The sequence below is a fragment of the Varanus komodoensis genome, unplaced genomic scaffold (genome assembly GCF_004798865.1).
Source record: "Varanus komodoensis strain SLA01 unplaced genomic scaffold, ASM479886v1 scaffold19, whole genome shotgun sequence".
In the NCBI taxonomy this organism is placed as follows: Eukaryota; Metazoa; Chordata; class Lepidosauria; order Squamata; family Varanidae; genus Varanus; species Varanus komodoensis.
This window is the reverse complement of record NW_025335550.1, coordinates 19,533,118-19,546,168: the sequence shown is the minus strand read 5'-3', so window position 1 is coordinate 19,546,168 and position 13,051 is coordinate 19,533,118. Positions and strand designations below refer to the sequence as shown.

At 41.3% G+C, this 13,051-nt stretch overlaps 1 protein-coding gene across 4 annotated transcripts in view; it reads left to right on the top strand.

Annotated features, from left to right (window-relative positions):
- Positions 1-12,652, top strand: part of MOB3B (MOB kinase activator 3B) — a 104,637-nt gene extending 91,985 nt beyond the window's left edge. For all 4 annotated transcript variants that reach the window (XM_044427965.1, XM_044427966.1, XM_044427968.1 and 1 more), the window contains one exon: positions 7,658-12,652. In XM_044427965.1, the coding sequence (XP_044283900.1) occupies positions 7,658-7,687 (30 nt within the window). In that variant the 3' untranslated portion in view covers positions 7,688-12,652. The remainder of the gene's footprint in view (positions 1-7,657) is intronic.
- The last annotated feature ends 399 nt before the right edge of the window (positions 12,653-13,051 follow it).

The window sequence follows — 13,051 nt, the reverse complement described above, 5'->3', positions numbered from 1 at the left end:
GCCTGGCGCCGAAAAACAAATAACGACGGCGCCAGGCGAAGACTTTTTTATTCAAGCGGCATTTTAACTGTTAATATTATTGGTTTTACCTGGCCAGGGCGGCTTATTTTATACTGTACTGTTGTATTTTAATTTTATATTTATATTTTAATTTATATTATAATTATTTTAATTTATTGATGTGAGCCGCCCCGAGGCTTCAGCGAATGGGGCGGCATAAAAATGTTTAAATAAATAAATAAATAAATAAATAAATAAATAAATAAATAAATGAGCAGAGGTATGGCAAGCAGTTCATGGGGAAAGCTAAGAAGCAGCAGGTTGTGGGATTGAGATACTTTTGGAATCTTTACCTTTTCCATAAGGCCCATGGAGTAGTAAGATAGCCTGTGCTTCAAACCCCAGAGGCCTGAGGTTTCAATTCCAGTATCTCCTCTCAAAGGACCTTGGCTGGAAGGACCAGGATAGGCCTGCGTCCAAGCCCCTAGGGAGCACCACCAACAAGAGCAGATACTGAACTGGATAAACCAGAATGAAGAAGCTTCTTATGTTCTTGTACATGCTGAGTGAATTGCATTGCTACACCACATTATAAAGTACTCAGACATTATCTTCCACGCCTCCTCCTGTGCCATTTGCAGAACTGGACAGTCAAGCTGTTTTACCAAAGCTCTGTTTCTGTTGACAGGGATGCTTACCAGATTATGTTAGTCTGCAGATCTTCTGGGCCTGTTCAGCTGTAGCAGTTTATGGCAGGGGTAACACGATGGGAATGGGGTTGCTGTTTTGGATATTTCTTCTTGGAAGACCTTGGGACTTCCAAGGTGGCACTGATCCCTCTTACATCTGTACTAGGTGCCAAAGTTCAGTTATCCTGGAAGTATAATGGTCATTCAGTAACTGACCTAATCATATTAGAGTATCAGGAATGACCTTAGTTTAAACCAAACTTGACCTTGACTTCCCCCAGTTATCCATGTAGGAAAACCAAGAAATTATATTGTTGAAGCCCAGTACAAGTGATATCCCCCTGTGAACCCTTAGCAATATTTTGGCTGTCAACTCAATTGGACCTTAATGTCATGATCGGTAGTGGGGGAATCTCTGGCCCATTCTCTGTCCAACTTACAGAACCTCCATGGGTTCCTCTATAAAGTAGGTCTTCTCCTGCCCCTGGAGGAATACCTGATGTAGTGTTTGATGGCAGGCTGGAGATAACAGTGGTGGGTGCAAACAAGGAATTTTCCCATGTGGCTGCTTTCTCACTGGGGAAACTGCTACGTGGTGAAGCGACCATGACTTGAGGTGGCACTCTAGCCATTGGCTTAAGTACAGTGGCTGTGCCCGCCCCACATTCTCACCCCAAAGGAGAATGCATGGGGCAGGCTAAGTGGCTTCGCACATAGCAAAGCTAGGATGTGCCTGATGCACTGTAAAGATTCTTCTACCAATAGTCAGGGACCTAATGATGTCAGAACTGTGGCCATACCCGTTCTGGTGTTATTCAGACTTTTGGGGACTTGGTGGGAATCATCTGGTTTTTACCTGCTCCTGATCTATGGGTGCATTGCTTGGCTATGTTAGTGACTGTAATGGAGTCACATTTCAGGTGAAAATAAAAAAACAATGGCACAAACCAAGACGTATTAGGAAAGCATATGTTTGTTGTTGCCAAACTGTTTGATGGTACAGCAGTTACCTCTATATTTGTCTAAGGAAATAGTTTGAACAAATGTCTGTCTGCTCTCCCAGCTTTGTGGAAATCCACGTGTGGTTCCAAAGGGCCTGAGAATGTAAACTGAGTGTGTCCACAATGTGTACTTGGAAACCTTCCATTTGAATCCGTAGAGTCAATTCACCTGAGCAAATCGCTGCAGTTTTCATTGAGCAAAAAGGTATGGCCTACTGGACCTTGGCCTCTGAGGCAAGCCGTGTCGAGAGAAAGATAATGGTGTGAAAGGAAGGGCTGTGAGACTGTAAAATATTAATACACATGTACCGCAGGCTCGGGTATATAACCGAAACTATGTGAGTGCACAGGCAAGGAGGTTTTCAGAATTCTTTTAAAGAATTAACTACAGTAAAATGTTGGTCTGTCATTAATTTTTCACTAACTCTTTCATTCCTGTCCTGTCCTCACATGACTGCTTTTCTTTCTGAATTGGCCCTGGAGTTTTACTTCTAAATGTAAATAATTGTTAAGAAGCTCTCCCACCCTCTCCTAGGAAAGAACAGGCTAAAGACAGAGAGAATGGGTGGGTTTGTGCAACACATTCTATCCATGTACAGTCGGTAAAACTCCTCTCTGCCAGGCAGGCAGGCATAGCATGGGGTTCTAATGGGGGGAAAGTCTGCACACCTGTAGCAGGCGCCTACTGGGGAAGGAAGGTCACCTGGTATCGAAACGACCACAACTTAGACGCCAGGCAAACCTCTCCAGGGTGGTCATTCCACAGCTGGGGTGCCACAACTGAAAAGGCCTCTTAGTAGCTTTCCACTTCACTTCACTTGGTAGTGGCTAAACACATGCACATTTTCCATGTGGCAGTGGGAAGTTTATTCTCTTCAGTACCAAAATGATGGGAAAAACAGGAAGAGTGTATCTAATCGTTCAGAAATATGTTTATTAAGCCCAAGATGTTACAGAAATCATCTTCAAGGATGCTTGAAGGCACCTTCCAGGGCATCCCCATATTTGTTGGAAAAGATTCCCAAATGAGCTTTCTAGCCTGTACAGTGATGGGTCTATTCTGGCTTTCAATGTTAATTATATGAATGTGAAACGTGATTGATTTAGAGGAGCTGCTGCATGATTTCCACATCAAAGCTGTACTGCATAATAATTTTACTGCCATATGTAAGTACAGACTACTGTTCTCACGGGGAAGAAAAGATATAAAGAATGCTAACATGAGCACAAATCTATGAAGAACAGAACAAGATTCTTAGAAATACTGATCTGATGTATGGTGAAAGGTGATTGTGATGGTGAAAGAGGATGAGCTGTATGCTAGAAGGTTACTAGCTCTGGTCTCAGCTCAGCATCAATTGATTCTGTAATGTGAATAGCAGCAAATTCCCACTTCATAATATGGGGGAACCAATATCATTCTCCACTTTATTTATTTTATGAGCCAGTGTGGCATGGTTGTTATTGATCTGGGTTTTAGTCCCATTGTATGACTTTGGTCTAGTCACCACCATTCAGCCAAACCTACCTTGCAGGGTTGTTGATGCAAGGAAGAAAATAGAGAGGAGAACCTTGCAAGCTATCTTGAGTTCTTCTTCATGGTCTCTGCATATCACACATATGGGCTGAAGAAAAGTAGGATTTAAATGTCCTGCTTCTGCTGCTGCTATTTACAGTCCTGCTACTGCACCCTTTCTAAGCAAACTCAGGAGCGGTAAACTGTATAATGCTAAAGCAACACAAAGAAGAAGAACAATACATTAAAAACATAGCAAACATTTAAACTGTGGCTGGTCAGCAAAAAAGGCTTCCCGGAACAAGGCACTGACAGCAACAGTGTTGGTTCCTGTCTGACCTCCAGAGGCAGGGGATTTCTCACTAGGAAATGCCTATGGCAGCAGGGTTCCTTGGTCACCCGTTTTCAGACTGCTTATCTTATGACCTGGAACAAAGAGCACGCCAAGGTATGCCCTGCTTCATGTGCTGGGCTGATGAACAACTGATGGAGGCCACGAAGTCTCAAGCCGGGGCTCCAGAGGAAGCCTCAGCATTGAAAGTTGTCTCCCAGACCACTGCCCCAGTCTCCCCCCACATCATACTTGAGGCCCCCTCTGCCAGCTTGCTCAGGGGGGATGCTTGGCAGCAAGGTGGGCAAAGCACCAGCCACATCCCCAACGTGTTTCCCTAGTGGAAGTCAGCTGAATTCCAGCAGCTCCTCCAGCCTGTGCTGGCGCTGCACGAAGTACCCAGGTGAGCTGTGCTGGATCAGGTCACCTCACAGTTCACCCAGCCAGGTCCCACTAGTACACGCCAGATCAGCCTGCTCCTCCTTAATTGACTTGTAACATATACAGCATACATTGAGCATTTAGGAGATGCAATATATAAACAAGTATTATTATATATAATTGCACACAACCAAAGAGGCTGGCAGCACCACACTCTGCATGTTGTTACAAATTAAAACTTGCTCCCCACCACCACTTGCTTTTTTGTTTCATGCCAGTTGGCCCTTCCTCCATTCTGTAGTCAGATGTGCATGGGAATTATCATCATCATCATCGTTTCTGTATGTAAACTTCAATTAAAATTTTGTGTTCTAAAATTTAGATCTGAAGAGAACTGGCAATTTGGCTTTGCAGCAAATATAATAAAAAGAATATTTTTGGATTTCTGTTTCGCAAGGCAGCTGCTCTTTTCTGTGCTGAGTGTAAAACTGTGTACACATTACTTTGCCACTTTTACATTTGCTGCCAGTCCACATTGCTTTCATAATAAACGAAGTGCTTTAAAAAAAGAATTGCAGTTTTGCAAGCCTAGAGTTTGAAATTCCAGATAGAGTTTGAAAACAAACAGCTTTGCATTTGTGGCCAAGAAACAAATGTCTTTATTGTTTAGTCTTTATAATTTCTAACAAACTGAACAAGAAGGTAGTGGTGTGTGTGTGTGTGTGTGTGGCGGAGGGAGCGAGGAAGAATTTGCTTTTGTTTTGAAATTGCAGACATTCACAAGCCCACACAGCCTTGTCTTTTGGCCTGTGTAGGCCAGTGGCTTGCTTAGAATGCTGAGTTACCATATTGCTTCCTTCCATTTTATGCTGCTTCCAATTCAGATGTTTTCCAAGGGTTTTGTTGCTGTTTTGTTGTGAAACAGCACTGGAGTGAAAGCCCGCATAGAACAGGTTTCTAGTATTTATTTGTTTAAATACCTTTTTGTTTGTTTTATTTTATATGCTGATCTATACCACAAAGTGCCCGGGGCCACTTACACAATACTACAGGTTATAAATGAGCTAGCCCTATGTATTGTGTGATGTGAAGTCTTCATGGTAAGAAAGCAAGAAAGGGTGGTTTTGTATCAACTGAGTTTTGCTACCTCGACTTTTCCTTGCTCACAGCGCCTCCTGGTGTGTTTGTAGCCAAGGGTAAGATTCCAGTCCCCCTACAGTTTATGAACCAAGTGTTGTTTAATTCAAATCCAGAACTGCAGCAGCTTTTTCATATATGCATTTGTGTTCCAGTAATCAGGGCTGAGTTAGGCATTTTGATCACAAATGCAGTTTTGGACCATCATTATACAGGCAGTGGCTTACCTCTTGATGGTGTGGAGATCAGATCGGCATCAGTCCAAAGACTCTTCTGGAGTTTTCAAGTGTTCCTTATTTATTGGGGCGGGGGGGAATCCGCTTGAGGGCTTAAGACATACATTTAAATTTGGCATCATAATTCAGAAGTTCATTAGAGCATCATCTTGTGATTGCTCAGGAAGATTTAGGGGTAGCCCAAAGACTTTGGAGTGCAGATGTGTTTAATTCCATGTCTTGGTTTAGGCTTCAGTTGCAACTTTCAATTAAGTCTGGAACTAGGAAGAACCTTTTAAGTAAATAACCACTTGTATCCTATCCCTCTCTTTGGAAGGCAGTACTGCTGTAAAACATCAAGTTTCCTTGCCCTGCCGAACAGCGACAGCAATAGGTTTGGTGCCATATCTGTGGTTGTAAATCAGAATGCTAATGAAACAGGAGCTGATGTTTGAACTACGTGTTTGAACATTTTGGACTGGTTGGAATATGACTAGGGAAACCACATTTTGTGAATTTTGTACCCTGCCATTTTGTCAAAAGTTCCATATTTGGTCAATCCTCACTTGTACCATAACTGTTGTTAATATAGCAATATTTTTAATAGGACAGTACATCTTATTTATCAGGTACTAAGAAAAATGCTGCTGTACCAGTATTTAGAAAGGCTCTGCCAAAAGTCTTGCCAATCAAAGAGGAAAAGATTAAAAGAAGAGCAGAAAAACAAGAGGCAACCAGTACGGCAAAGGCACAGGGTGACTGGGGTAGATGGCTTAAATAAGGTTTACATTCCCTGTCAAGTGTTTCTGAATGTGCAGTATTATCTGAGGACATAAGCAGCACTTTCAGTGTTCAGAGCAAGGTTCACAGAGTGCATCTTTCTTTACAGGAAGCCTGATAGGTACTAGATTGTACACCAAAAATTAGCCAGTGAGGCAATTCTTCCCAACTCTGCATCTTTCCCAACCAGGTGTCCCCCATCACTACAGTTCCCATGGGCAGGAATTCTAGGAGTTGCAGTCCAAACCAAGTTGGGGAAGGTGGTTCTAGGTAAGATGGAGTCTTTGAACCCCATAAAAAGCAAGCTAGGTGGTAAAGGCTAATTCAGATAGTTCATAAAAACAGAACCATAATGTACAGATCCTTTTATAGTGTAAGTCATAAATTTCTTGGAAAGCGTGAGGTCTCATTATTCAGTCTCTCTAATAAGCTTGGCCAGGACATATGCAAAGAAGTAGCAGCCATATGGAAAGTTGTGTGTGTGATTTCATTTGTATCACCATTGTAGTTGCTACAGTATAAAATAAACACATTGACTTTAATTCTATAAAAGAGCACTGCCCAACTTGTCATCCACCCAGTCTGAACCCGTCCCAGTGAACCATGAATGGTGGCTTGACAAACCCCTCTGTTCTTGCAGTCGTGGGAAAGCCATACATACAGGAAAGTTATTGAGCTGCTGGCGGGCTGGTTCAGCAGAGTGACCTTCCAGTACCTGCTTCAAGCTTGTGGCACTTCATGCTAGGGGAGGCTAGCCAGTGGCCGTCAGATGAAGATGATAATGGGGCCTTGGCTGTAAACAGATCTGTTGGGTTGAATGTTATTTTTATTCTGTTTTTGTTGTCTTATTATTGTTGTTTTGACGGCTTTATTTTATTATTCTTTTAATCAAGTTGGCTGCCCGGGCTGCCATTTTTCTTGGTAGATTGATCAAAGCAGCATCAATACAAATCAAATAAGTAGAGTGCAGACCTGGGGTTGTACTGAACGGGAGTATGCATCTGATGTGGAAATGACTCTGTCCTTCCAGCCGAGGCTGGGGAATAGCCAGTTACAACCAGGTCCCTCCATTTACTAGTTTGGGGTCTTAGCTACATTTCATTTAGAAGCTAACTTAAAAATAAACACCCACAGAATTCAAAAACTTTGTGCAAGATTATACCATACTTTTTTAGATATTTATGTATTTAAGACATAGTCCATAAAATGAGAGATTTTACAGCACTCATGATCCATAATGTCTGTCAACTCCTTGATGGAAAATTAATGTGTGATAAGAACTTAATGGTATATTAAGATTCTCATTATATCAGTTTGAAATGTTTTTTTCTGATAAGCGGTGCAGGTAATTTTAAGTATATTTGGTAGGATGCAGAAGGTTAGGATATTCATAACTCATTAATGTTGTCAGGATGATAAAGGATAGTAGATTAATTGCCATGTGTGAATATTGCCTTTGAGCATAATGGAGAATAGATAAGCAGGGACTGTGGTGTAGGCACATAGCCAGTGTTGCTCTAGATCTTGGTGCCAAAGTCAGAAATGTGTCCAGATTTGTGTCTTATTAAATGAATGCCTTTTGACTTTTAATCCATCCTTTTTTACAGAAAGAGATGACAGCCAGGATGTGTCACTGAAGAGGAGCAGTCGAATGAAGAAAAAACGCAATTTCCTGCTAACTGAAGAACTAGAAGAATACACTAGCCCTCACAGGCAGTTAATTCTTTAAAAGCAGGAAAGCCAGTGGCAGGAGATTATTGCTTTCACAGACACTTCCCACCATCATGTATGCTCTTAACCCTAAAATGCTGCTAGGTACCTCCTTGGAGAGTTGCGGATGACCTGGAGAGAAAGAAACGAGCAGTTCTTTTTCCATACTCCTTGAATGGAGGAGGCGTTCATTAGACTATAAATCATTTCCATCCACCATCCTGCTCTTAAAGCTTTGCTATGATGTTGGTTGCTGGGTGTGCTTTTGAAACTAACCTTAGTATTAAAAGAAAAGTTGCTAATTGGTGATTAGAATGCATTGTTGTGCAGGTACAGGACCCCCAGTAAAGTCTCTGCCCTTTCTTCAGCTTTTCATTTGCTGAAAAGAAATGTACAGCAAGTAGAGAATGAGCTTAATATCTCAGAGTATCATCCTAATTATTTGCAACACAGCTGGCAAGAAGCCAGTTGCCTGCTTTTCCATTTCATACTAGCATGTCTGTTTACCTGGGTGGCACTTTCAGAACATTTCCCACTGTCTGCACACTTATCCCTTGCCTATGCTGTGGCTGTCCGGGCTCAAAAGCTTAATAGAGAAGCTGTTAACTCAGATCTCAAAAGCAAGATCAGTGATCCCAAAGATCCCAAGAGGCTAGATAAAAATGTGGTGTTTGCTTTATCATTTTCTCTGGCGTCCAGTTCTTGCCTGGCTGGCTCACAGAAACAAACAAAAAACCAAATCTGATTTTTATACACACACAGTATAAAAAAGAGAAAGCAAGTGCAAAAAAGAAAGAAAATGCAGTTCTTTCTCATGCAAGTGAGCAGCTTGCTGGAGAGGCTGGAGAAAAGCTGCAGAAAAGTCTCTGATCTCTGGGATTAGCGGCCTGAGTAATATGCTTCAGAATCTGGAAGAAGTAGGCTGTGCACAAGTGTGTACATGTACGTGTGTGTGTTTTATGGAAAGAAATTGACTGGTTAGCATAGGTGTAGGCACCCATGTGCCATCCAGCTGTTTTAGACTATGACTCCCATAATCCTTGCATATCAATGATTCTGGCTAGGGCTTGTGGGAATTGAAGTCCAAAATACCTGGAAGGTACCACAAGAAGACATAGATTTCTGGGAGATGGGCAGATATCACGAGGCACAAAGAACTCTGTGCTGACATAGACACACCTGTTCCGTTGCACCATTCGTACTGGAACCACAGTCACTTGCAGGGCATTTTCAGAGGACGAGCGAGCGTATGTGCACTCCCAAGCTGCAACTGTAAGGATTTAGGGAAAGCAACTTGCATCTCCACTATGAGACTGTGTCCCTTCTTGTAATCACACCTATGCATCTTTCTAAACTTTCTTTCTATGTCTCAAGGTTTGTTGGTAAATGCTTTGAAATACCACTGTGCCTGAACTTTTTCTTTCAACTAGAATGTTTTCTTACTTCCACTTACTTCACTTGCCTGGGAATTTGGTGATTGGCATGATTGGGATATTGGTTATAATGTTGTAAATGCAAAGTTTTGTGTGAGGAAGGTCTGAAAGTAGGATGACTTTAAGACAGCATTAACTGGCAGATAGCCAGTCTGAAGCAGGGCTTGTTCATACTTGTAGTATGTGCAAGATCTGTTGTTGCACATGTGGATGTCCAGTCAAGTACTTGTCTTCCCTTGATTTGAAAGATAAAAGTCCTTGTTAAAGATTGTGTGAATGATGATTAAGGCGAAGATGAGGTTAGAAACATTCCATTTTTTAAAGTGTCTGATTAAAGTGCTCTCCTTCCAATTCTTAGTACATAGATGATTCCTTAGCCACTTTATCCAGTGAAATTACGTAAGATTGGTGACTGCAACCAACAGTCAAGGAATATCTACGGCTAAGCCTATTAGCCACTATTTACTGATGCAGCTTTAAAACACAATTTAGAAAATAAGGGGAGAATGGTATCATATCTGATGTGCCTTCTGGGGAATTAATCTAGTCTTTCATTATATTGGGAAGTTCATTTGTCACACCCACGCACATACACACCAATTAGTCATTCTTGCCTCCCCCATTCAGTCATTTATTTTGTTAAAAATCAATCCTATGCATGTTTAGAAAGAAAGATCTAAAAGGTTGTTGGGGGGTTTTTTTGGGGGGGGGGTCTAATCGTGCACAGGATGGTGCTCTGCCAGTTATTTTTGAAAATGGTTATTAGGAAACTAATCTGACAGAAGGTAAAAATTGAAATACTGATACTACAGATCACGTATGTTGGCCTTAAAGCATCATATACATTGAAAAGTATCTGGAGTTTTGAAGGAGTTATTTTAGGCATGCACATGTTGTTCCCATATAGTTTCAGTAACAACTTTTAAAGCTAAGACAGATCTGTGTGATTTTGAGTCCAAACACGTTTATGTAAAATCTCAAACTTTAATATGTGCAGAAATGATACATCCCTTCATTCAGTGAGCCAATTTAGTATGTGCACCGAAAGCCGGGCATCATTTTCTGTCCTGTGCTTCATGCCATCCCCTTCCTTGCCACCTACATGCTGCACACATTACATGAATCAACCTCTGAATCCTATCTTAGTTTTTGATTTTTGTCTTTTGCCCACTGCAACAGATCTGGCTGCCCTCAAAGCCCCCTCTGTGCATTTTTCCCATTTGGCATCATAGTTTTAAAGAAAGGCACTGCACTACAAAGACACCCGAGAAAGGGCTATAGGTATGGTGGGCAGACTAGGATCTTTGTGGTCCTAGATTTGCCAGTTCAGTGTTATAGACAGCTGGCTACTGCTCTAGCCCATTTCCCTTCTGCTCAGTCCTGAAGAGCACACAGTCTGCATCTAAACAAATCATGGGACGTTCCCACTCCGCTCCTGCTGTCTAAACCATGTATTTCTATTCATGTTTTCTTTTGGATCAAAGATATGAAGCCTATATTCTTTTAATACTTGGCTGATTAAACTTTTTGCCATTTCAAGAACTTCCAAACTGAAGCCAGGATCAAAGCAACCTGAGAAGAATTTCCAATTGTGCAGCAAGGTTTTGGACAGAAATGTGTTTTGCCAAGACACCTTGGCAGCAGATACCCCAGTTAAGTTTCCAGAGCCTTGGGAACTGGGCACTTTGTATCTGCTGCTGCTTGTCTAAACCTGGAATGTAACATTTGCTTTAACGTGTTATCTCAAAGGAATTAACAGCAGGAACTGGATTTGCCAGAACTGCTTTGTGTATGATTTTTGGAAGAACACTGCAATAGCTTGTACTGCTTGGTGATGCGTGGCCATCCAGTAGCCAGTGGATCAGTGTGGTGTTTCTCTTTACTGCACGGAATGACCAAATTCTAAACCTTTACTCAGGAAAAAGTAATTTGCTCTCCACAGTTTAGAGGTTGCTGTTGCTCCTTGTGGTTTAGAGAGATGGAGAATGTGATAATATGTATGAAACTGGAAACTGAACTTTTCAGAAGCAAACCACTTAGTTGAGGGTCCCAACATTTAACAAAATGACAGAGCTGTGTTGGTTTTTCTCAGTTGTGAATGCCCCATCTTTAGGAAAAATAAGACCATAAAACTAGTATGAGAGGCTTAAACTGAGCCTGTGTTCCCAATGGCTTCCCATTCTGCCACCTCCCCATGCAGCCTGTGATGTCTGTTTCTGCACTGCTGAAATTAGTGATGGCAAAACAAGAGGCGCTGCACTGCCCCAGAGCAGTAAATGTATCAATTTTATCTCAGCAACATGCAGCCTATGGCACCTGTACTGTTTTGCCATTGACACTTCCGATTTTTTAAAAAAAATTAAAACTTACTTCTTTTTGAAGTCACCAAATCCAGTACTATGACAGTAGCAGGAGGGTGGCTTGCAGGGGGTGCAAAAATGGCCCCCCGATTCCTCAAAGCTGCCTGCCCCTACTGTAGAAGATAACCCCACCATTAACTTCCACAGCTTGTCTAGTGGTAAACCTTGATAACAGCCTTTGTTTTAATAGCTTATGTTTCATTGGCAGTGAAAGGTGAGTACAAATGGTGGATATGGTGCATGAATGGGAACTTGTAAATGATTGCACATGACAATTTAGAAATGCATAACATTGATTGCACTCATGCCAAGCAAACATTTTACTGTGTTTTAATGCTCATACCAGGAAAATATTGAAAAGAGAGGGAAAGTGTTATGTCAAATTTGGTTATGGGCTATTTCTACTGGCTGGTTTTAAATGTCAACAGTTTATTAAACTTGAATATAGAAGTTTAGTTCATCATACATATGAATAGATAGAGCTTCCTTATTCCTAATTTCCTTTCACACATTAGCCCAACAAAACCAAGTATTAGAAACTGGTAGATAGATTATTTCTTTTTCTGTTTTTCAGATGTTCCTATTTTGAAATGATATAGTTTATATGGAACATTTCCAAGAAACACAGTTATTTTTCTTACCTAATCTGTGATGATACATGTGGGAGTTTCCCCACACCAATTTAGGTAAAGGCTGCAGATTGTTTTCAAGGGTTTAGGGTTAATGTTTGTTTAGGTTAAATGTTTGTTTGATTACATTGTGTTTTTTCTGCCCCACCAAATTCTATCAATATGTTCTTTAGCAATATCAAAGCCAATGCATTCATAGAATATTTTAGTTCCATGTGTGATTAAATTAAGAGTTCAGTTGTATGTTGAGACCAATGCTGTCAATGAAATAAAATGTCTTTTAGAAAAAGATAACATGTCTAATGTTGCATTAATCCTGATTCATATTTGTAAGTTACCGAAGGAAGAAAAACATAGGTATACCACAGCAACTCTGTAGAAAATCCCATTTTAAGTAACAATTGTGCATGTAAAAGAAGAAGAGGTAGAATCCAATTCCCTTTTGGGATGACACATTGAAATTTATGGCTCTCATGAATCCCAGTGTCCATAGCAATAGCTATTGTGATAATGTTGATTCAGTTCAGTTGGTGTTGTTAAGTGTTCTGCTTTGTCATCTGATGCAGTGGTTTTCAAACTGTTGTCCAAGAAGCTCTGAGGAGGTTCTGCTGCAGAAGTAGCGCTCATCCACCATAACTGAGCTGTCGTTGCAGCAGAAGACGGATGCATTTTGGGCTGTGCACTCAAAGGTGACAGCTATCCTAGGGCAAACAAGAATCCCATGCAAATCAAGCCTGCTCTAGGACACACCCAGGACCCTACATCTGAACCTCCATAATAAGCCGCTGCTGTGCTCTCTGCTGAAGTTAAAACCAAGCTGACTAGTATTATCCCTGTGTGGAGAGTTTCCATGCCTAGCAATGGAAACC